The sequence below is a fragment of the Maniola jurtina genome, chromosome Z (assembly GCF_905333055.1).
Source record: "Maniola jurtina chromosome Z, ilManJurt1.1, whole genome shotgun sequence".
Classification (NCBI taxonomy): domain Eukaryota; kingdom Metazoa; phylum Arthropoda; class Insecta; order Lepidoptera; family Nymphalidae; genus Maniola; species Maniola jurtina.
In genome coordinates, this window is record NC_060058.1 from 10651641 (window position 1) to 10676863 (window position 25223).

Sequence of the window (25223 nt, forward strand, 5' to 3'; positions counted from 1 at the left end):
ATTTTTTGGATGTTACATCCGTCATATCAATTTTTTTCGTATAAAATGTAGCCTATGTCACCCGTACCTAATAGCGACTCGATTGACACCTCATTCATCAAAATCGGCTCAGTAGTTTAGGTGCTACGGTGGACTATACATAAATACAAATCTACATACATACATAGACTGCTATAAAATCAGAACCCTTCCTTTTGGCTTTGCCGTAATCGGGTAAAACGTTGAGCCGATCCTTGCTCCGTTGCAGCGTAATTGAAGAACAATCCAACCAACACACATACTATCGCATTTATAATATTACTGAGTAGGATATTTTTTAATAACTACGAAAATAAAAGCGTTTTGTATGTAGGTACCTATTCGTCGTAGCTGTAGAGCGATGTTTCTACGCATATTGAAGGTATAATGTCGCAACTCTGGTTCCAATATGCGGGTGCTTAGGTATATGCTGACGAAACATTTCAATAATTTCACTAAAATGTATAGTCTAACAGGTGGTGGATAAAATGCCTTGTTTGAGAGAGCGTTGCCCAGCAGTGGGAATTCATTATGCTGATTATGACAACTAGATGAAAGTTCAGCATTTGTCAGGTCATAATTTTTCACGCAAAATTACATCCATCAAAATTAACCCATCGCTGGCCCACTACTAAGACCAGATCTCTCTTAGTAGTGGTACTAAGAGAGATCTGGTCTTTTTCCAGAATGAGAAAGGTTTGAGCCATAGTGCGCCACGCTGGCCCTGTACGGAGCAGTCTTCACCTTATAAAGAACACTCAGAAATTCAGGTTTCTCTTACTTTGAAAATCAAAACACATTTTAATTTTTCTAATGATGCAACCACAAATTCGCGGTTTTCAGATTTATTCCTGTACTTGTGCTATAAGAGTTATAAGACCTACCTACCTGTCTTTCATGATTCTAGGTCAACGGGAAGTACCCTATAGGTTTCTTGATAGACACAACGGTCGGACAGACAAACAGACAGACAGACAGACAACAAAATGATAATATAAGGGATCCGTTTTTCCTTTTGAGGTACGGAACCCTAAAAACTCTCAGACATTCAGGTTTCCTCACGATTTTTTCCTTCCCTGTAAAAGCAAATCATATAAACATACATCATTCAAAAAAATTAGAGATGTGTGTCCAGGATCGAACCCCTGACCACTTGAATAAAAGGCCGACGTTTTAATCAATATCATCGCTTTTGTTACATTAAGGAAACAGAAAAATTAAGCGCGCAAAGGCGGTCTTTTTCTTTAAAAAATCTTTATGAAATTGTCTGGTTTATTGAAAAGTGTAACAATCATTCATCTTATAATAAAATATGAAACCTATACTTATCGTACGTAGTATTATAATGACTTCCTCAAAATATACCTACTTATGCATGGGTTTTTGAACAATATCAATCCCCGCGGACGAAGTCGTGAGCTTCATCTAGTAGTTACCTGATTATATAAATACGACTACCTCCACATACAAGAAAATACATCAATAAATATTTTATAGCATTAGCAGTCGCATTTTGTAGTAGATAAGGTAAAAAAATAAAGCGGTGGTTTCACGATACTAAATCTGAAAATCGCGAATAATCTAAAAAAATATGTATTTGCAAATAAATTGCAAAAAAATGATTATTGCATCTCAAAGTTAACAAATAACATTCACTATCCTTGAAATCGATAGTGAAAGTTACGACGACTACACTGTTCTACTGTTACATAGAAATAAAAAAGCCGATAAAAAGTTAAAAGCACCAGTTTGACTTTCGTTTACGTCCGTTTACTTTTTACCTATAAATTATAAGATAACCGACACTTTTTAATGATAACATGTACATATTTTATGTCCGTGCAAACGTATTTTTAAAATATTTATTTTTATAAGGCATAATTATTTAAACGCATAGTAAGTATGAGCTCAGTTATTCTAATAAACTGAAAATTTAATCAAAAATACACTTATTTTCTTTCAATAAAATATATATTTTATTATTTTTAAATAGTAAAGAGTAAATTATATTATTTTGATGATATTAGATCCCTTTTTTCGAAAAATACAATAAAACATTATGGCTAGTTATAATAATTTTGCTTATAATTTGTCCTTAGTCAAAATTCTATGAACATAACTTGAAAGGTCAATATACTAAGACGACTTGTATGTAACATTTATTTATTCTGCATTTTGGAATAGGCAAAATGATTAGGTACACATCTTAGTTTTTCATCGCCTGTGATTAAAATTTGAATTATAATTATAGGTAAGTATATTCATTTGTTTATTAATTTATGGAAATGCATTTCATACAGATATGTTAACTGTTTAGATTATATTGTTACTGCCAAAACAACAACATGCGACAATGTAGCATGCTTAGATTAAGGGTTGGCAATCTTTACTCTATGGCGGCATGCCACTAATGGAATCCGGCAGTCTATTTTATGCCAAGACGTTAACATCGTGTTGTATATTAAAGAACGACAACTAGCCGACGATTCTTGCTACATTTTAAATTACTGTAAGATGTGCAGCCCTGCGGCATGTTTCGATATCGCACTGTGTTGCTCTGGCATAAAACGGCCGTTAAACATTTTTAATAGCTTTGAGACAGTACCTACCATATAGTTGTATATATATAGATAAGAATATAGCACATATGCAATTGTTTTGATGTGTACCAATTAATATGCTGCAATGCGAATTCTAAGCAGACTATGTAAATAAATATTTCCATAAGTTGAAAATTTTAGGTGGTGTTATATAGCGAGTCTCGGCAGCCAAGCGTGAACGGGAAATACTAACAAGGTAAAGTATATAAAGGCATTAATTATAACAATTATATGTTTGACCGTAAGATCACACTAAGGACTTTTTGTTTACAATTTTTTGTCGAGCTCCTGCGCACGGAAAAGTAATGCTAGGTTAAATTTCAGCTTTAATAACGCGTTTATTTGCCGTGTAAAATTTTTGCATGAAAGATTCTACTATTTCAATTTTTATTGAACATAAGTGTTTCTTTTGATACTTACCATAATAGGTAGTTATTTGTAATGAATATACATGGCAAACCACAATAGTAACGAAGTAGGTACTTAGCACTTGTACTTGCATTCAAATTGGGGCATCCACCAATTATTCCATTAGGTATCCGAATTCAACCTAGGCATCCTACCACAATAATCATTTTAATGACCGTGCAATGTTAAAAATCGCGAATCGAAATTGATTGTTTAGCGTAGAATTAGTAGATGTACCCAAGGTTACCTACAGTTATGGAATTTGTCCGTTTTTGATGGACCTTCGTGCTTTTCCAAGTATTTCCAATATAATAATTGTCGAATACCATATTATCGTGTCGCTAGTGAGTTCAGCATCATCCAAACCTGCGCGACCAAAGAGACTACGAAGCGGGAATGTTAACCGCGCGGCGGCTGTTCCCATGATATTTAATGGCATCATGCACACCTACGCACGTATAAATTCGCGTCGTCGACGCTCCCGCATCGTATCTCGCGTTCATTCGCAGATGTGGCCGTAGCTTTACGGTTGTTTGTTGCATTGTTTTTATTATTCGCTATTTGCCGCCTGCGACCGTGCATGTGACGATGCCCATTGTTCTTATTATGGCTTCCTATTATTTATTATTTGAATGCTGCGAAATTACTTTTAAACCTGACAATGTGTAATATTTCTCGATACGTTTTTTGGCTTAATAGGTGTCATTATTGAATTAATTATCGATCTAAACGTGATTAGAATAATATAATTATTAGATAAACAACTTATAACAATAGGTAATAGGTAACTTTAGTCACAATTGCAAAAAACCGCACGTTTGCACTGATCATGCACAATTTTCACGTATCCATATTTTTTTTATTCAGATACAAGTTAGCCCTTGACAGCAATCTCATCTGGTTGTAAGTGATGATTCAGTCTAATATGGAAACGGGATAACCTGGAAGGGGTATGGCAGTTTTTATTAAACCCATACGCCTTTGGTTTTTACGGTACCGTTCCAGAACGCTAAATCGCTTGCCCAGCACGATTTTGCTGGCAGGGTGGTAACTAGCCATAGCCGAAGCCTCCATCGATAAATAGACAGATTAATTTTATTATTAATTTATATTTTTCTATATAGTTGCTCATAAGCCATAGCGATAGCAATCAGTTAAACTGTTGGACCGTGAAAAGCTAGCAGACAGACAGACATACAGACACACTTTCGCATTTATGACATTATTAGTATGGATAATAATACTAAGTTCATATTTTATTTAAACTTTTTGCAAATTGGAAAGACCATACATAATTTACCAGTGTTTGTAAACATTAGAAAGTGCTAAGATTTACAATATTATAATAATATATTCAAACTTCTTTCTATAATATCCGTCCACTAATAGGTACTTATGCGAGGCGTATAACGATATTACTAATTTCAAATAATACCTACTACGTAACACGGAATAATATATTTCATGGTATTCGTCATATAAATAATTTGTTGACGTTGCTTAGCCAGTGGTTAAAGTTACGTTATGCAGTATGCTTAGTGTTAAACTTTGACCACTAATAAACAGCAAAGTGCAATAAATAAGCAGCATATTATAATAATATTCAGACCTCTGCACTGAGATGAAGGTTAAAAGAAACAATTAGGTTCAAATGTGACCTGTGTTGTCAATTTGTTTTTACAGTCCGTAAAAGTTTAACGGTAACCGTAATCTAACATTAACCACCTAACATGCAACTGGACCTAAGTTAAAATTTAAAATCCTACTTTTACTTAATATATTTAATCACTAGAGGATGCCCGCGGATTCACCCGCGTGGATTTCGGTTTTATTAAATCCCGTAGGAACTCTTCAATTTTCCGGAATAAAAAGTAGCCTATGCCCTTCCCCGGGATGTATCCCAAGTCTGTATTAAATTTCATTAAAATCGGCTCAGTGGTTGGGCCGGGAAAACGTAGCAGACAGACAGACACACTTTCGCATTTATAATATTAATAATATAGATTGTTGTGATTTTTCCAAATAATTGTTATTAAATTCCAGATAGGCCAAGTAGTACACAATATTGTTTTAAAAAGCGAAGATAAATTCGTGCGTGTTACACAAACGCGTAGCAGCATAGACTATATAGATATTAGGGCGGATATATCTGAGAATTCTCCATCTCCAAAGCTATAGGAAATCTACCAACCCACATATGCTACGCCCTTCTCCTTTCGAGAAGAGACCCGTTCTCAGTAGTGGGCTGACGATGGGTTGAGAAGATGATGGGATGAGACTCCACATAAAATCCATTTGTAGCATTCTGCATTGTTGCTTGTCGTTGCTCCGGCGTGAAATAGCCTTAAGATATGATTTAAATAAAATCTAGGGGGAATTCCACGATATTTGGAAAACCGGTCTGCTCTGGGGGGCAGGCCCCGGTTATCTAAATTTGACACTTCTATACAGTCATGCATTTTATAGTACGCGACATGTCGAGATGACGTTCGGGGCAAGGACGCCCCGCATACAACTCTCTACCTATTAGGGTTCATGAGATACAGCCCGCTGACAGACTGGCGGACGAACGGACGGACGGGACAGCGGAGGCTTAGTAATAGGGTCCTGTTGGCAACCCTTGGGTACGGAACTCTAATGAAACACTTTTTTGCACTCTCAAATAATTATTTATTATCTCATTAATAACCTATTTTTAAAAATATTTACTAAAATAAAATTACAGAAATAACAAAAAATAAAATAACAGAAACAACAAAAAGTAAAATAACAGAAACAACAAAAAGTGAAATAAAAGAAACAACAAAAAATAAAATTACAGAAACAACAGAAAAATAAAAGAAGTGAGACTCTTTTATTATTATGACGTTGAGGAAATGATTGTTACAATAAATTATGACGAGGATGGGTTAAAAATTAATCCCCATTTCTCAATGCGTAAAATGTCACTTATGACGTCACGTAGGTACTGCATGTAAATAACATTTGATGTCGTGTTGGGGACAGCCTATTTTTACACGACTGCCCAAAAAGGTAATGTTTTCAATGTGTATGCAAGTGAGTTTCTGTATCACACTAATATTATAAAGGAGGAAGTTTGTATGTGTGTGTGTGTATGTTTGTTACTCCTTCACGCAAAAACTACTGGACGGATTGGGCTTAAATTTGGAATGGAGATAGATTATACCCTGGATTAGCACATAGGCTACTTTTTATCCCGGAAAATTAAAGAGTTCCCACGGGAATTTTAAAAAACCTACATCCGCGCGAACGAAATCGCGGGTATCAGCTAGTACCACCATATAAGTTTTAGACGCCTGAATAGATTTGAATGTATGGGGGAGGGGGGTATCATTAGAATTCTTACATCATGCGAGTTGCATTGGCTATAAATAGTTCTTTTGAAAAAATCGATATTGCGGCTGTATTGCGTCATTTTCAAATGTAATAGTAGATTATGCAACATAGGGATAATGTAATGTCTTACGTCACGGGCACCTGGATAAATCGAACGAGGGATTTTAGAGTAACTCCCGAGCGTAGCGAGATCAAATCAGAAATGAGGAGATTGGCAAGAGAACCAGAATAACCGATATAGTTCAGCGGATTGTAAAACTGAAGAGGCAAGGGGCAGGGCACACAGAAAACTGATATGCGTAGGGGTCCTAAGGTGCTGGAATGGCGACCTCGCATTGCAAAGCGCAGCGCTGCAAGGGTTCCCACTAAGACCTAAGTGGATGGACGACATCACACGAATCGCAGGTCTAGAGAGCTGTTGAGTAAGACCATGGTATGTGGAAGTCCCTACAAGAGACCTATGTCCAGCAATGGATGTCTATTGGTTCATGATGACGATATAAGCAGGGGCTTTATTGGGATACTCATGCGTAGGGCTCCCAAGTTCTTCCGCATACGACTCAACTGTGAATCGTATGCGGAACTCAAGTACGAAGTATGCATTCGAATCCCGTTTTACGATTTACGATTATTTTTAGAGTTCCGTACCCGAAGAGTGCTAATGGGACCCTATCACTAAGCTTTCGCTGTCCATCTGTGTGCCTGGGCTGTATTGGGATAAAACCTATTAATCAATTGGTCAATTTTTTGCTCAGTTAGCCCTTGACTGCGATCTCACCTGGTGGTAAATGATGATGCAGTCTAAAATGGAAGCGGGCTAAGTTGGAATGGATATGGAAGTTTACTTGTACCCCTATGATCGGTTTCTAGTCGGCATCGTGCTGGGACGATAAATCGCTTAGCGGCAAGGCTTTGCTGGTAGGGTGGTAACTAGCCACGGCCGGAACCTCCCACCCTGTGCTCCAGAGAAGTGAGTTTTGTTTGTTCAGCACAATTGAATAATACGGAGTATCAGGGTTCAAGTATCGACTTTTTAACTAGAGTTTATAAAAACACTCGTATAACGTGACTAACTGAAGTTCGTGTTATTTTATTAGCTGTCAGCTCTACCTTGACCGTAATGCGAAAAAAAACTACTCACTAACTTTGCATTTTGTTTCTACAATCATAGTTTACACTCCATTTTTGCTAAAATAAACATTCGCCAAAACATATGGCAAATTGGGTTTTTAGTTATTTTACTTAGTCTACCAGCTGTTACGGAGTAACTTTACCTACCTAACTTTAGCTATCAGCATACCAAACAGCTCGACCCGTCCAGTAGTTTGAGCTGTGCGTTGACAGATCAGTCATTCAGCCAGATTTTCCTTTATTTATACGAGTACTTACTATACATGTTAGTGATAATAACTGAGACCGACTACTTTTAATGTGCTCTGAGCTCTCCGAGGCACTCACTCGAATGCTGGTACCAAAAAACTAATTATCAAGGTCAGTGGGTCAATATTCAATAGATGTCAATGCTAATCATGTTTATTTTAGAGTAAATTGATTTATTTCACGGATCATTCATTTGTTAATTGAAACTGGTAATTTTTACCGATCTATAAATCTTTAAGAGGGCTCTCTCCGTCACTCGTTTACATACAAACGTAGTTCCAATTTCATTTGAATATTAAGCAACCAAAGTCCATGAAATTTTGCAGACATATTCTAGAAACTAATATCTATGTCTGTGATTTTCCAGATTTCTGTTAAAATATTCGGTTTCAAAGTTACGCGATCTTAAAAATTTTCATACAAGCAAAATATGTAGTTTTAAAATCTAAATCCGCAAAAAGACAATGCCCATTCAAGTATGAACAAATGTACTGTCTTCAAGATTTTTGTATCACCATCAAATCAAGCTCTATCTGTTCAATGACATCATCAGAATATTTGTAGAAAAAATTAGTGAAAACGGTTTCCGCATTTCAGAAATATTAACCATAAAAATTACAATATTTTGAGGTTAGGTCCAGCTAAAAAGTAAGAAAGGATCTTTATAGGCTTAATAAAACAGTCAGTTTCAGATTTTTTAAACAAAATAGTCGAGTAGGTATTCGACTGATAGCAGAGAAAGAAAAATATAGCCTTTTATTTTACGAATACTTACCTACCTAGTACCCGTTCACATATAGGTACATCGCTGACCTACACGATTAACACCGATGACAGAACTCTACATGTTCTGTAGTAATAATTAGTATGAATGATTGGATAGTAATAAGAAAATAATATATCACCCGTATTGGATACAGGAAGTGGCAATTTGTAGGGCACATAGTTCGAAAAAACGATAGGCGTTTGGGTCCCAAAAGTGTTGGCGTCACTACCTCGTAGCAGAAAGCGCAGCGTTGAAAGACCCCTCACTAGGTGGAAAGACAACGAGTCGCAAGAAGCCGCTGGATTCAGGCGGCGCAAGGCCGTGGTCTGTGGAAGTCCCTACAAGAGACCTATGTCCAGACGTGGACGTCTAGCGGTTGATAATGATGATGGTTAGATACCTAGCTTTATGAGACCAGATAATACATCTAGTGGGAGGCTTTGGCTGTGGCTAGTTACCACTCTACTGGATAATTCACTCTGCTATGAGCAAAGTCCTACAGCTACTCAACTCGGCGCGTAACATACACAAACCGAAATAAAAACATACTAAATAGAATCTAAACAAACAAAAAATATGGCGTCTATATATCGCTAGGAATCTCGAACATAGACAGTATAGACTGGGGTATATAGACTATGTACTCTTGCCGAAGAAAATAAATCGATTCGACTTTCATCGACTATTTTTCTTCGAATTATGTAAGTACCTACATTAAAACGTGTTATTAATTACTCCGCATTTGAGAAGGTTAAAAAATCATAAATGCGGTAAAAATAAAGATAATATTATTCACAGTAAAAATAGGCTCTAAAAATAATAATAAACAATTCAGAGTAACAAAACTCAAATTAAAAAAAATCGATATCGTAGATCTTGATAATCGATATAACAAACAATAATATCATTTTTAAAAATGGACATCCCTTCTCAGTAATTTTGTGACAAATGAATCAGTAAATAATTACAATAATGGCTTCTTACCAGGCTGCATGGTTTACGACCTTTGCCTTTCCTGAAGGGGATAAAAATTAAAAGTTAAAACTAACTACAATAATGGCAATGGCTTACATAACAGCCGGAAGTTTAAAAGCACTTTTATTTACGAAAAAAATAATCCCAAAACAAATATTCATGAAACTTAGTGAGAAATTATGTTATTATTTTAGCTTTAATAAATGAATAAAAAATTTAAGGTACAATGCTTCTTGTGAGAGTACTGTCCATGGGCATTCTCCTTTCATGGACTTTGGTTGCTTAATATTCAAATGAAATTGGAACTACGATTGTATGAAACGAGTGACGGAGAGAGCCCTGTTAACCAAATCCAAAAAACCGAATGGGCGCGTGTCGGACTCGCACACAAAGGTTTCCGTACCCATCGTACAAGATACAACTATCTGCTATCACTAGCCATAAAATGTGTTTGTTTGTTGCTTTGTCCGTCGATCATGTTGCAATAGAGCAATAGATAGGCGTGATTATTTACTTGGATATAGATAAAGACTTGGACAAGACGTGACATAGGCTACTTTTTATCCCAAAAATCAAAGAGTCTTAATCCACCCGGCAGCACGCCAAATTTTTTGTACATTTTATTTTTTTCTCATGTCCACCATGTAGAATTTGCAATTACGTCACGCAAAACACTTCTGGACAAAGACAACTAACTACCATTAATTTAATAAATCTTATTCAAACTTAAACTCAAAATCATGTATTCAAAGTACACCTTTTGATGGTCAGAATTGTTAAAGTTGTTAGAATTAGTAGTTTCAAGTTCGGTAATCACGATGGAACACACAAACAAACAAATAGTCGGGTAAAAAAACAGCACCCCAAGAATTGCTAGATGAACTCATAATCTTACCTTGAAGATTAATCTGCGTTAAAATCTTGCGCCCACTGTATTTAAATTACCTTTATTACACATAATTGCACAGTAGTTTTTCTTAACCATCTTAGCAAAATGAGGATTATGATTTCAGCAGTCTATCTAGTAGGTATGTTTTTATATCTGGGAACTTTCAAAATAATCTTCATATACTGTTTGTTAGCCGATGTGTTCGCGCATCACTCACCCGATTGAGTTGATTTATACAGTTATTTATTGTCGATACTTTCGTGAAGATTTCTTACACAAAACCATCATCATCATGCTGCAACCCTTTCTGGGTCTTGGCCTCTTCCACAGTCTACTTCCATTCATCGTGGTCTTTCGACTACCTTCTCCAGTTTGTATATTTATCCGTTCTCCTCATTTCTTCTGCGCATCCCATTCAACGCTTTTTTGGCCTCTCTTTTTATCTTTTCCAAGTAGGTACGATTTCGCGGGAAAATTCTTTTTATTTTTTCTCATGGTGAAGTTTTCGTACCAAATGCGGTCGGGATTTTTGCCGGTCAGCATAAATTGTGACCGGCTCTCACCTAATAACCAATGTAGAATCTCTTCAGCAACGGATGTTTATATACAAGAGTCATTGTTGCTTTTTGTGTCACTCGCAATACAAAAACAATGTTACTAATTGACTCTTGTGTTTCATATTGATCATTCATCACGCCAGCGTATCGTGTAGTTATTTTTTTGCTAAAGGTCAAAGTAACTAATACCTATTACCTACTAACTAATTATTATTTTGTTATGTATCCATTTACTATGAAGAAAAAAATGTTTTATTTTTTGTTGATAACAGGTTTCAAACTGGTCTACGATCTCACGTTTAAGTCATACTATATAATACGAGTATGTTGTAGATAGGTAAGTAATTAGGATTACTTTATTTTGGTTTACGAAATGCTTTCGATAGATTCTATCTTAGCTTATTATGACTAACCAAGTAAAATCGGGTTCATAAGTCCCAACGTGATCGTATGGAGTTTTAGTTTGTATACTTACCTAAACTTTTGTGTCTGAACATTTTCTGAAGTTTGAAGTCTAATACACGTTCAGAATCAGGTGTTAGTCAAGGCACGCCATTGGGACCTCTACTTTTCCTGATAATGAACAATGACTTATGACCTATCTTTGGTTCTTAGTTAGGTTTATATAATGTGCACGTGCTTGTAGTAGATAAATAATATTATGTCGAAGAAAAAGCAAAATTAAATAATTCTATGAGCAGTTATTTACAGCACACTATTAGTTTTTGCCTATTACTATGCATACCTAAGAACATTTATCATTTATAGAATATAATATCTAACATTTTTCCTTATCGTCTCATTGTACCTACTTCTCATGTAAGAAGTTTTATGTACCGCTATAAATAGGTAGTTATTTCCGTTAATTTTATTTACAATTATCCTATTATTATTGTACAATGAATAGACAATAACTTATTAAGTAGTTTACTATGATTCTTATCTTGATAATTCATTTATTTTTTATAAAAAACTAGTTGATGCCTGTGACTTAGTCTGCGTGGATTTAGATATTTGGAATATCCCGTGGAGGCAACTATTTTTCGAGCAACTTTAGAAGGTAGATAAAACAACCACATCTGGCACACCTACACAAAGCCTATTAAGATTGTAAAAGTAAAAAAGTCTCCAGCTTATGATCTACTGTAAATTTTAATTACATATTTCCAGATACAAATTGTATGTGCAGTAAAACGTAATAAAATCAAAGCCCTCTTTCTCATATCTCTTCATTCAGTTTGATCATATTCAGTGAAATTATGACGATGCAATAATTAAAACCCAACGTGAACTACAAAATTTGTACCTTTGACAATATTCTGAGCCTTTGACAAAATTCTAAATAGACTGAAATGAAAGGTTTTATGAATAGGGAAAATATAATTATGTCGTACATGTTCATAGAACTAATTCGTACATTTGACAAATTAAATATTTCAAACAGACTGTAATTACAGATTTTGATGAGAGATGAATAGTTGATGATAATATAATATGTCCTACATGTTCTTCAATATATTATGTTTTATGTGAAATGAACAAGTTTTACAGTACCTATATATACTTACTTGAATATTATTCCTAGTAATCACACTAATATTATAAAGGCGAAAGTTTGTATGTGTGTGTGTGTGTGTGTGTGTGTGTGTGTGTGTGTGTGTGTGTGTATGTTTGTTACTCCTTCACACAAAAACTACTGGACGGATTTGGCTGAAATTTGGAATGGAGATAGATAATATCCTGGATTAGCACATAGGCTACTTTTTATCCCGGAAAATCGAAGAGTTCCCACGGGATTTCGAAAAACCTAAATCCGCGCGGGCGAAGTCGCGGGCATCGGCTAGTATCTATTAAATGGACTTATATATAGCTAGGTGAATTTCTACCTTAAGAACACTACCGGTAGATATATATATGATCGGTTTTACGACCAAATATATCACACTAATATTATAAAGCCGAAAGTTTGTATGTGTGTGTGTGTGTGTGTGTGTGTGTGTGTGTGTGTGTGTGTGTGTGTGTGTGTGTGTGTGTGTATGTTTGTTACTCCTTCACGCAAAACTACCAGATGGATTTGGCTGAAATTTGGAATGGAGATAGATAATATCCTGGATTAGCACATAGGCTACTTTTTATCCCGGAAAATCAAAGAGTTTCCACGGGATTTCAAAAAACCTAAATCCACGCGGGCGAAGCCGCGGGCATCGGCTAGTAAGTAATAAAGTCTTTTCGATGTCGTTATAACAGATTTTGAGTGTACTCCAAATTCTTATTTACGAACACAGACGAGTATACGTAGATATTAAAGCTGACAATATGAGGACTGAGGAGTGTATATTTATATGTTTTTTACTCCTTCCAACATAGGTACCTATAGGAATAAAAGTCACGTATATATGATTATAGTCTATATGCACATTATAATAACTCCTCAGTTAAATATTTCGTAACAATATACCAATAATAGCGGGTTTGAGACACGTTTGTTACAAAAACTGGTTGTTTTCAACGATCGGCCGCAAATGTACCTAACAAAGCGTATGCATAATCAATAATTTTAATACGTGCTAGGCTAAAAAACTCGTCACAGCATTCTGACCTTAATGCTAAAGGTGTTACGGACTTTATGAATCTGTAATAGAGTCGAAACCGTGGCAAATCCTTTCTAAACCACCTTATCATGTGACGTACCTGCGTCTAATAGTTTCAAAGTACGTTTATTGATGGCAGAATATCAAAGTACGTTCCCAAAATGTTTTTAGGAACATGGGCTTAATAAAACTGCCAAGTGCCATACTCCTTCAAAGTTAGCTTACAACCATCTTAGGCTGCATCATCACTTACCACCAGGTAAGATCGCAGTTTCGCTAACTAGCAAACTACGGGCTAACCTGGAAGGGGTATACCAGTTTACATTTAACTTCTTCGGTTTAAGTCTAACTTGAATATCTTCAAGGCAAGAATGGGAAGGCATTTTCTAGGCAAGCGTGCTTCAACCTAGGCCTCATCATTGTTCTGTTTCTCAGGCATGATTGTCGTGAAGCGCAAGCATAAGTACAACTCACAGCAAGGTAGATAGATAGATAGATAGATAGATAGACAGATAGATAGATAGATAGCAGATGGAGATGGATTATGTCGTGACACGTCGATAGTGCGCCCTTTACCTTGCTGATTCGCAACGAGGAAAACCTTAGCCATCAGCAAGACGTGAGATCACGTACAGAATCATATGCTGGCCTGCTTGCAAATATGTACTTACCTAGTTAATCTCTGTGCTAATTATTTGTTAGCCATGCTCATTATCAACCGGTGGATGTCCACAGCAACATAGACATAGATGTCTTGTAGGAATTTCCACACGCCATGATCTTATGCCACCTGAATCCAGCGCCTCCGTGCGATTTGTTTGATGTCATCTGTTCACCTGGTGGGGTGTCTTGACCTTAGGATCCGAACGTCTATAGTTTTTCGGATTCCGTACCTCAAAAGGAAATTACCATAAAGGATCACTTTGGTGTCTGTCAGTCTGTCGTGTCTGTCAAGAAAACTTATAGGGTACTTCCCGTTGACCTAGAATCATGAAATTTGGCAGGTAAGTAGGTCTTATCTCTAGGTCTCAAATAAAGGAAAAAATCCGAAGACATCACAGCTAAGCTGATACCTAGTTTATAACCTAAATATGACACGAAGTATCAAGTACGCCATGACGCAAAAAACAACAATACAATAAAGATTGAAAAGCGTTATGTATGTGCATAGTACGTATTATATTAACTTACCAGGCCTCTTGTTACATTAGATATTGTTACGGTAACAATCAAGTTGCACACGCTACGCTATATGAGAGCTAACAGCCATGAAATTCCGTTCAAGAAAATTTACCAAATAGGAATCCGTATACCGCACTAATGGCTTGGACTACTGAATTCTAAGTAATGACATCATCATAATGCTCCCATCACCGCGCCGGCTCACTACTGATCACGGGTCTCCTCTCAGAATGAGAAAGGTTTGGCCATAGTCTTCCTAACAGACTTCATATTACGCCCTTGAGAGCATTATGGTGGCTCAGGCATGCAGGTTTTTTCACGTTTTTCCTTAACTTTGAGTTAGAGTTGTGTGCCCGGAATCGAAATCCTTACCTCCCAAGTTAGAGGCGAACATCTTAACCACTAAGTACGCTATCTCTGTGGTGGATTATGGCCTAAGTTTTCATTCTGAAAGGTATGTAAACTTAGGCCATAGGTAACATCCATGTATAGAATATGGCAAACGACCTTCTATTCTTAATTTTTAGGGTTCCGTATCTCAAAAGGAAAAACGGAACCCTAATAGGATCACTTTTTTGTCTGTCTGTCTGTCTGTCTGTCTATGGGGTAACCTATGGGGTACTTCCCGTTCACCTAGAATCATGAAATTTGGCAGGTAGGTAGGCCTTATAGTACAAGTACAAGAATAAATCTGGAAACTGCAAAGTGGTTACATCATTTAAAAAAAATTAAAACGTGTTTCAATTTTTTAATGTAAGATAACTAAACCAAGTGAGGTATATTTTTGATTTATTGTGCAAAATGTTGGAAAATATACTCGAATACGGAACCCTCAGTGCGCGAGTCTGACTCCCACTTGGCCCGTTTTTCCGAGAATGTGTGAGAACACACGGTCCTCCGCCTTCCTCTTTCACCCACTTTCCTTTCCCTTCTTGAATTCATCAGTCCAGAGGGCTTTAGGTCATCCCATAATGCTGCAAGTATTACTAGGAGTGCTCTATTTATAGGTAATATACGTGTTGCGGCGCGTCGCTTGTAAATGCGTAACAACGCCTGAGAACTTGTCCCACTATAGTTGACGGGGCGCGAGTGAGTGGTCAGGTAACTATTTTGCACCCTGTCCCTCAGTTGGCTCGTAGGCTGGTTATAACATCCCGTCCCGTGCACCCCGGTCGTGCACCTCGACAGGTAGATGTAATTTATTGGTATAGACGAAGAGAGGTTTCTTGAAATAAAATACTTATTTCGTATGCTAGTCTTTGGGCTGACTGATTGGTCTCGGCTCACGGAGTGGTATTTATATCATGAAGCCAGTCAAATATTCCCACACCAATGAGTGAACCCTTCGAGACCCTCTTTATTTCAAGCTAAGTTTCACACACTTATTTCTTAGCATAAAATAGGATGATTTAAACACAAAAATGACAAAGTAACATAAATTTAACCTCAATTGGCCTCTACAACACAATTGGCCTCTATTCTAATTTCTATTCTCGCTAGGCTCCTAATAAATCTAAAACATAAGGGCCTTTTAACCTACACTACACTACTTGAGTTCCAAATCCTACGAGTTTAAACACTTTAGTCAAGCAGATAGACGACGCGAAGAGTCGAAATTAATTTAAACCGTTCTTGAAACGCACCTTTTTTGTGGGCAAACAGCGAAACATGGACCTTTGCCTAACTTATAGGTACATCGTGCGCAGAATTCACATAATAATAAACCTACTCGCTAACAATATGCATGGTCTAGATTATCATTGGTAGCCTGGTAGGTACATGATATAGGGCAAGTATATCTAATGCCCACAAAGGTTGAATCTTATATTGATACGGAAGAAAACTTGCAATGCCTTTGGTAAGTCTATACTATTTTCAAAGTCCTTTCAGTAGGTTTCACTATAGGAAAAAAAAACTTTAGAAAGAAGAAGAAAGAAAATTAATTTATTCATCTTGTGCAATGGAACGAGTAAACAATGAGTACAAGAAAACAAAATAACAAAACTTTGAATGAGTTACATTAGGGCGGCTGCAGGGGGTGCGAAAGGAAACAGCAGTTCCTTATCCTAATTTTATTTCTAACAAATTACATATTATAAACTAATCATTACATAAAATAATCCTGATTGCTCCGCCGATATGTGGCGGAAGCTAAATGTGTGTCCGTGCCCAGTCCTCGCGCGGTGATCGCGAATTTCGCCGCGTCAGGCGTCAGGTTCCGCGGCGACTGTGGGAACGGTTAGCAGGCACGTCTAGCGTTGCGAACTGACTATGCCCGCGTAACAAATGAGTAAACAACAACAAGTATAAATAAACTTAGGTTACTAATGGGTTAGTACTAGTTTTAATAAGTACTTATTAATTACTTCTTGCACCCACATGGCAAAATATGAAAAGGCACCGGCTGCTGCAGGCTTTAATAATAAAACCTGAGCGCTGGTACTTTACAAGTAACTACCTAGGAAGGATAAAGAATGAGTGCGTAAATTTTGTGAGTTTATGTGTATAGGGACGGTAATATCCTGAACCACTTCAAAAGACACCTTTAAACTTTTAAACTTTAAGGCAGAGGGTTGCCACAACATTGTCTGGTAATGTATGACGTGATCTCCAATACTATTCCTGCCCATTGGTGATAATATAAAAAAAATTGGCTTTATACTTTGACGTAAGATTTTTACACCTTTATTACCTTTTATCTCCCAAAGCCACCATGATCTAAACTTCATAGCCTCTGATTATTCCTTCCGGTGTTGGCGACAATACGCGGAGAAACTTTCATCTTTTATAAAATAACGAATGTCTGGCACGCGCTGGCTCTTAGTCCATAACACTCTAGTATGAAAGTCTAGGGTTTTCGCATTGCTTATATACATTGCTGTATATGCCGGGCATATATGTTGTCAATTAGTAGATGCCTATTTTATTGTTGAAACAGGTGTGCTTGATAGTTTACTCAAATAAGGTCACGAATGGTTAGTTAGAAGAAAATAATGTTGTTATTGCAAAAAATCGGTCAAGTGTGAATCGGACTCACACACAACCAGTGACATATAAACGGACAGACGGACAGCAGAGTCTTAATAATCGTGCTCACATACGTTTGAGTACAGGTTACCTCTAGAGTCTAGAATGAGAAAGGGTTATGGCCATAGCCTACCATGCAGGTCAAATTTGGATTTGCAGAATGAAAAAAAAGAATATTATTTCCCCTCCAATTAAGCGTAAAGCTTGGGCCAGGAGTGGGTACGACAATAGTGCAACGGGTAGGGTTTGAACCGCCGACCTTTCGGTATTCAGTCCGCTCCTCAACCATTGAGCTATCGAGGCTCTAAGTTCGAATCAGGGATCGAACCCTGGACCCCGCGACTAGGAGACCGACGTTTTAACCACTAGGCTATTACCGCTTCCATACTCACAGGCACGGTATTGGATGCAGTGCGCAAGCGTTCCTTTGAATGAACAATCAATATTGTAGTTAATTCGGTCCGTGAACTAGTTATGTTTCGAATTAGAGATGTTCTGGGCTACTAAAAATGGCTACCAACTACATCGGATCGGATTTGACGGCCTTCCTGGTGCAAGCGCTTGACCGCAATCTCACGTAGTGGTAAGTGATGATGCAGACTAAGATGGAAGCTGGCTAACCTGGAAGGGGTATGGCAGTTTTCACTAAGCCCATACTCCTTTGGTTTTTACACGGTATCGTACCGGAACGCTAAATCAAATAATAAAAGGGTGGGAACTAGCCACGGCCAGAACTTCTCACCAGAAAAGACCAGAAATTAAAAAATATAAAATTCTAAACCCTTACCGGGAATCGAACAAGGGACCTCCCACTAATAAGATCACAGCGCTTACCACTGCCCCAGGGAGGTCGAGAGATTGCATTGAATTCATAATCTACTGCGGTTAAAAATAATAACAAAAATTCCATAGTTTTTAATTTGCGATTATCATTAGCTCGCAATAACATTGTTATGTAACCAGCATTAACTAGTAACATCGCAGTATGGTGGAACTGTATATTTTCATATCTTGCGTTTGCGACGTGCAATTATGCAGTCATATTTTTTCCTAGAAACTCATAAATTTTGAATGACATACCTTAATACATGACAGGTTGAGAAGGCAATCGGGGTATGAGGTGGAGGGACGCCCCGTATACATCCGCATGTCATCCGCGCTATCCCGCACCGGGTTACGGGGCGTCTCCACCCCGATTGCCGTCTCGACCTGTCGCGTACTTGCCGAAGGACTTGTATCGTACGCGACAGTTCGAGATGGCTATCGGGGTGGGAACGTCCTGCACAACCCCCGCGCTAGTCCGGTGCGGGATAGCGCGGGTGTATACGGGGCGTCCCCCGTCTCATACCCTGATTGCCATCTGTACCTGTCGCTTAGCCACTATAGATACAATCACTACCCATAGACTTCGTCCGCGTGGATTTAGGTTAATAAAAATCCCGTGGGAACTCTTTGATTTTCCAGGATAAAAAGTATCCTATATCACTCTCCCAGTCTTCAACTATTTCTACCATGCAAAAAAACCGTTGCTCCTTTGCAACGTAATTGAAGGACAAACCAACAAACAAACACTCTTTCACATCTATACTTATAATAAAACTGTCACTGTATATTATGAAAATTTTAATCGGAGAAAACATTATTATCGTTTTATAGGCATAACACATTCATACCCATATTTTGTCTATGGAATAGGTAGGCTCCCCGTGCGAAGCCGGGGCGGGTTAACTAGTTTATAATATAGGTCTTAGTGACGCGAAGTTCGTTCTTCAATCGCATCATCGCTGCCGGAAATCGAATCCAAGGCCTCCCACTAATAACACGACAGCGCTCCCCACTGTGCCAGTCTTCTTTCATTTCTTTCTTCCCTCTGGACTGGTTTCCGCACTTAAACGTTTCCGTTTGTTGTGCGTGCGTTGCTCCCCCCCACTGAAGTCTTCACTCCAGCCATGCAAGCTCGCTCCAGAAGCCGAGTAGACCAGAAGAAGCCAGGGAAGTCATCAAAAAGCCTAGAAGACATTCATAGCACAGTCTGTTTTGGTTCCAGGATGAAACAGGGCGGCTGATGCGGCGGAACATAGTACGGTACGCGATCCTGGCATACGTGATCACCTTGCAGCGAGTGTCACTCAGGGTCAAGCGGCGCTTTCCCTCGTGGCAACACGTCGTCGACTCTGGTGAGAACAAAGCAGTTGGCGTACAAAGCGGCGTAATTGCATGAAATAATTTACAGCAGGAGCAAAAACACTGGCCAAGTGCGAGTCCCCGTTGACCTAGAATCATGAAATATGGCAAATATGTATAATAGCTATAAGCACAAGTAAACCGTAAAATGGTCATATCACAAAAAAAAACCGGCCAAGTGCGAGTCAGAGTCGCGCACTGAGGGTTCCGCACTCGGGTATTTTTTCAACACAACACAGTGATCTTATAAGGGTTCCGTATTTCTTATCACGCTTCATTCCACAAAAGGAAGTGATTTTTAATTGCTTAAAACGCACCTGATTCCGAAAAGTTAATTGCCTCGGACCCCGGAATAAGAAGCTGAAGCCTTAACCAATAGGCTTCTATGTTACTATCGCCTTTATAGATGCTAGAAATAGATGAGATTACTCAACAAGGTTTATATATTAACTCCTTAATATATTCCAGGGCTTATGCTGGAATCAGAGAGAAAAGTATTCGAGAAGATGGACGGGAAGAGCCCCATGTCAAAGTACTGGATGCCCCTAGTCTGGGCCACGAATATCATCAACCGAGCGAGGAAGGAAGGCCTGATTACCAGCGACCATATAGTCCAGACCCTGTTGGTGGAGCTGTCGGACATCAGGCGCAGATTGGGGGCGCTGATTGGGTACGATACCGTGTGCGTACCACTCGTCTACACACAGGTTAGTACACACATAGTTTATTGCATAAGTAGTAGGGCCACGAACATTATCAACAGGGCGAGACAGAAAGGTCTAGGATTATATATAATTATGATCTATAGTACCAATACCCATTGATGTCGGATCAATCTTGTGCCTATCCTTTAGGAAACCAACTCTTTAGAGTTCGATTAGATCATCCTCTTTACCGACTTTACCGTAATAACATGGTAACGACTAACTTCATTCTAATGACTAGTTTTCCTTATGTTGAATCATTTTTTCCATATTTCTATTATTTATTATGCAATAATATAGAGTCATCTTCATTACCATCATCGTCAACCGATAGACGTCTACTGCTGGTCATAGATTCCTGTAATGTATAATATTTAGTTCTGAATAAAACTACTATAGGTAACAGATGGGCGGACGAACACTAACAAGCAATACTTTTGCAATAGCAGTCAAAGATATAATTCCTCTGGAACTGTCTATACTATGTCACTTCCTAAGTCTTTGAAGGTATCCATATAAAAAACACGTCGTTTACTTCATCCCGTGGATATAGGTTTATAAAAATCCCGTGGGAATTCTTTAATTTTCTGGGATAAATATCTCCCACGTATACTTAACTGTGATGATGTATGGCGCTGAAATGACACTGACAGTTAGCCTTGTCCACAAGTTCAAGTCGCTCAGCAGATGCCTCTCTCAGGGGCAAAATCCGTAAGGAGGAAATCCGTAGGAGAACCAAAGTGACCGACATAGCTCAACGAATTAGCAAGCTGAAGTGGCAGTGGGCAAGTGATGTCTGTCTCAGAACTGATGGCTGCTGGGACTGCTTTAGGTATATTCGGTCAGAAGAACATTTTGGATTTTGTAACTTGTACTTTCCAGGTGGTGACGCTGGCTCTGTACACGTACTTCGTCGCCGCTCTGATGGGAAGGCAGCTGGTGCCGCCCGCTCCTGGCAGCACCTCCAAGTACGAGCCCGATGTTTACTTCCCCCTGTTTACAGCTTTGCAGGTATGCTCATCCCTAATCAACATATTCTCCTTTCTATTTACTCTGGCATTACTATCCCATGAAACCACCATTATGGGTTTTTATAAAAAGAAAATTTATTAGCTATGTCATGACTAATATTATTCCCCTTTCCTCTCCAATTCAACAACAATAGTGCAACGAGTGGGGTTTGAACCGCCCGCGCCGACCTTTCGAAATTCAGTCCGCTTCTTAACTGTTGAACTATTGTCACTCTTGGAGGATTAATGGAAAATGATCACGATCTTCAGAAAAAAGGAAGGAAAAGAAAGCGAGATTCTCTCTGTTTTTCTTATTGCTGAGGGTCGTTAGGTACTCCTTTCTATTAATGACGTAAAGACAGGGGTTTTCTTGGAATAATACTGTGGATTCCTAAATACTTCCAAATACGATGCAGTTTGACTCATGGGTCTTCTCTGAATGATAAGGTTTTTAGGCCATAGTCCAGCAAGCTGGGCAAGTATGGATTGGCAGACTTTCCACACCTATGAGAACATTATGGAGAACTCTCAAGCATGCAGGTCTCCTCACGACTTTTTCCTTACATTTAATGCTGAAAACGCACACGGCACATAACTCAGAAAATTTAGGGAACAGGAAATACAGGAGGGAGGTCTATAAACGCTCTTTTGTTCCAGTTTTGCTTCTACGTGGGATGGCTGAAGGTGGCCGAGGTCCTCATCAATCCATTCGGTGAAGACGATGATGATATTGAACTGAACTGGTTGATCGACAGACACATCAAGGTGCGTATGTCAAAGTTAGTTATCCATAAACTTCTTCGATGGCGAAGCTAGAGAGTACGCGCAGTCACACCCCCTCTACTGTCGTTCAGGATTTCTTTTTCCAGATGGCAACTGTACGCGTGCCAATAAAGAAAATAATTGAAACGAAGCGATGCTAATCATGTTGTCTGTCTTGTACATTATACACAGGTAATGTGTGGAAGTGAGAGGGAAACGCCGCGATATTCGATACGTGACCCTAGAAAACGGAGTACGACAGCGCATCTCTTGATGGCACTTATGTCACATGAGAACGAGAGAGATAAGAGCTTACGTGATAGATAGAGAGGCGTGTAGAGAATTTTAGGCTGAAGCACTGTGTGAGATAGTTGCAATTGCAAAAGTAAGAGTCGTTATTATTACAACGACTTCGAAGTATAACGAAGTACGCGAAAGGTTGAGATGGCAATCAGGGTATGAGGCGGGGGGACGCCCCGCACACTCGGACTTCACCTGCGCTCACCCGCAGTGAGTTAGCACGGCGGCTGTACGGGTGTGTAGTGCGTCCCCACCCGGGTTACCATTCTCAACCTGTTGCGCACTATAAGAGTAAATAAGTATTCTGGTGTTATACCTTCATTATTTTTCAGGCTGCCTATATGATAGTCGACGAAATGCATGAGGAACATCCAGAACTCCTCAAAGATCAGTATTGGGAAGAGGTTGTGCCCAAAGATCTGCCTTACACGGTTGCTTCGGAGCACTACCGACGTCACGAGCCCTCTTGCTCCGCCGACCATTATAAGGTCAAGACCGAAGATGCTGTCTACGCAAATGTCCAGCTGCCTAGAAAAAGCCATGATGAAACTTACGCTGACTATGTAAGTTGATGGCACTTTGAAAGTCTATTTTCTGTACAATGCTTAGAGTGCTCGCATTAAGAAGCAGGTCTCCGGACTATCCGGTACCGACAGGTCGGTTAGGATTGGTATTGCTTGGTACGAGTAAAATAGCCTTATGTTATGTTATACCTGTTCCCTGTCTCTTTATGTGAGAGCTCATAAGATAGTATGGGGCTCTTTTACCCGCACCGATCGGTACTGGAAACCTGGATATTTATTAGCACCCTTACACTGTTTTTTGACGTTTCTTATCACTGAGCAGATTTAAACCGAATCGCTTCCTCGTTTTAACACGTCTATGATTGATTTCACTCATGACATTGGACCTTGTGTACCTTTAAATCATCTCATCAGCATGTATATACTTTATAAAACAAATGAAGAGTAGTGGAGAAGTGTTGTGTTCTTCTTTTTCTGCCTTCAACATCCATACACAATTATTGTTTAATCTAGAACTTCTAACCAACTTACTTTCAATACTTACCAGCCCATGAATACTGTAGCCTTTCTTTTGAATATGAAAGCATGTGTCTGTACTGTAAACCTTTATCAAACAGTTTACTTAAAGATTTTTTTATTGTGAGGTGATGATAACAAAATGTATCTTACTTGTCTGAGAAGAAGTATACAACAATCTCAGACATCAGATGATTTTTTTTATCACCATCTCACAAATGTTCATCGATTTCATTACCTATCCTACCATTTGTTTTAACCCAAGTAACCCAATAATACTATCACCTTACCGAGTGTTTTTCTTTTAAATTTCTTTCAGGAAAGTGTAGATACACCATTGGTAGAACGACGAAAAAACTGGTTTCAGAGACAGATCTCAAGAATGGGGTCCGTTCGTTCCGCGTCCACCGCGTACTCTTCCGGTGGATTCTTCGGCCGGAACCGACACAATTCTGTGGTTTACTCCAGCCCCGAAGCCGGCCAGCCAATATCACCCCCCAACCCTCACCACAAGATGTCGCTTTACGAGAGGCTTGTTGGACGAAAGTCTGGAAGAGGCCAACATCGACAGAATTCGAAACATGGTGAGTTTCAACGTTTTTTTTAATTCATCATAGACACACGCTTGACTACAATCACACCTGATGAAAAGTGGTAATGTGGCTTATAATGGGACGCGTTTACCTAGAAGATGCCTATTCACTCTTGTTTTAAAGATACCCGGATTATAATTGATAGGAAATACAGATCGCGGAAGAGTATTCCAAACCTTAGTAATGTGAATGAGAAGTGATGACGCAAAACGTTTCGTGCGTGTAGATGGAATGTCGACGACATAAGGATGGAAACAAATCGTGCCCGCGTGGAATGGTGCCAAAAATACTGCCAATGTCTTGAAAAATTTTTAAGCACTAAGACCCACGGCCAACGGAAGAATAATGTAACTCTCGATAAGAGCGACATAAGTAGGTACTGGTACAGTCAACATCAAAGCTAGGTTTGCACCCGTCCATAGTCGCTTGTAGATGGGTCCAACCTTGCTTTGTTTGTGACTGTACTTTCGCCACTTATCGGTAATTATTAAATTGCTTAAATTGGTTTATGTTATAGGCCCAAAAAGCAACGGCTCAGTAATACCGACAGCTTTACGCAATCGACCGCGCATACCCACGCCTGGTCCGGAGTCTAAAGAAGTTTCGGAAAGGGAAAACCGGATCGCCATGGGCATGCAAAACATGGGAGTGATAATGGCTCACCAGGGGTACCAGAACGAGGTGCCAGTGCTTGGCGCGCTGGTCCTCTCCCCTATTCAAGAGCTGGACAGTGGGTCAGTGAACAACACACTTCACGCTGGTCAGCCGGGCACCACTGCGCTGGCGCAAGCTGTCCTATCGCCAGGATTGGCACAAGGTATTTGGCAAAAATTTTTGATTGTTTTATGTAGGTATATTTACAGCGTATTGGATAAATCAT

General features: G+C 38.8%; 1 protein-coding gene across 3 annotated transcripts in view; it reads left to right on the forward strand.

The window, feature by feature from the left end:
- LOC123880433 (bestrophin-4) overlaps positions 1 to 25223 on the forward strand; it is a 55400-nt gene that overhangs the window by 25989 nt on the left and 4188 nt on the right. For 2 of the 3 annotated variants that reach the window (XM_045928558.1, XM_045928560.1), the window contains 7 exons: positions 19798 to 19927; positions 20403 to 20641; positions 21521 to 21649; positions 22306 to 22413; positions 23043 to 23273; positions 24070 to 24334; positions 24861 to 25160. In XM_045928558.1, the coding sequence (XP_045784514.1) occupies positions 19798 to 19927; positions 20403 to 20641; positions 21521 to 21649; positions 22306 to 22413; positions 23043 to 23273; positions 24070 to 24334; positions 24861 to 25160 (1402 nt within the window). The remainder of the gene's footprint in view (positions 1 to 19797; positions 19928 to 20402; positions 20642 to 21520; positions 21650 to 22305; positions 22414 to 23042; positions 23274 to 24069; positions 24335 to 24860; positions 25161 to 25223) is intronic. The other variant, XM_045928559.1, reaches the window with a different exon arrangement.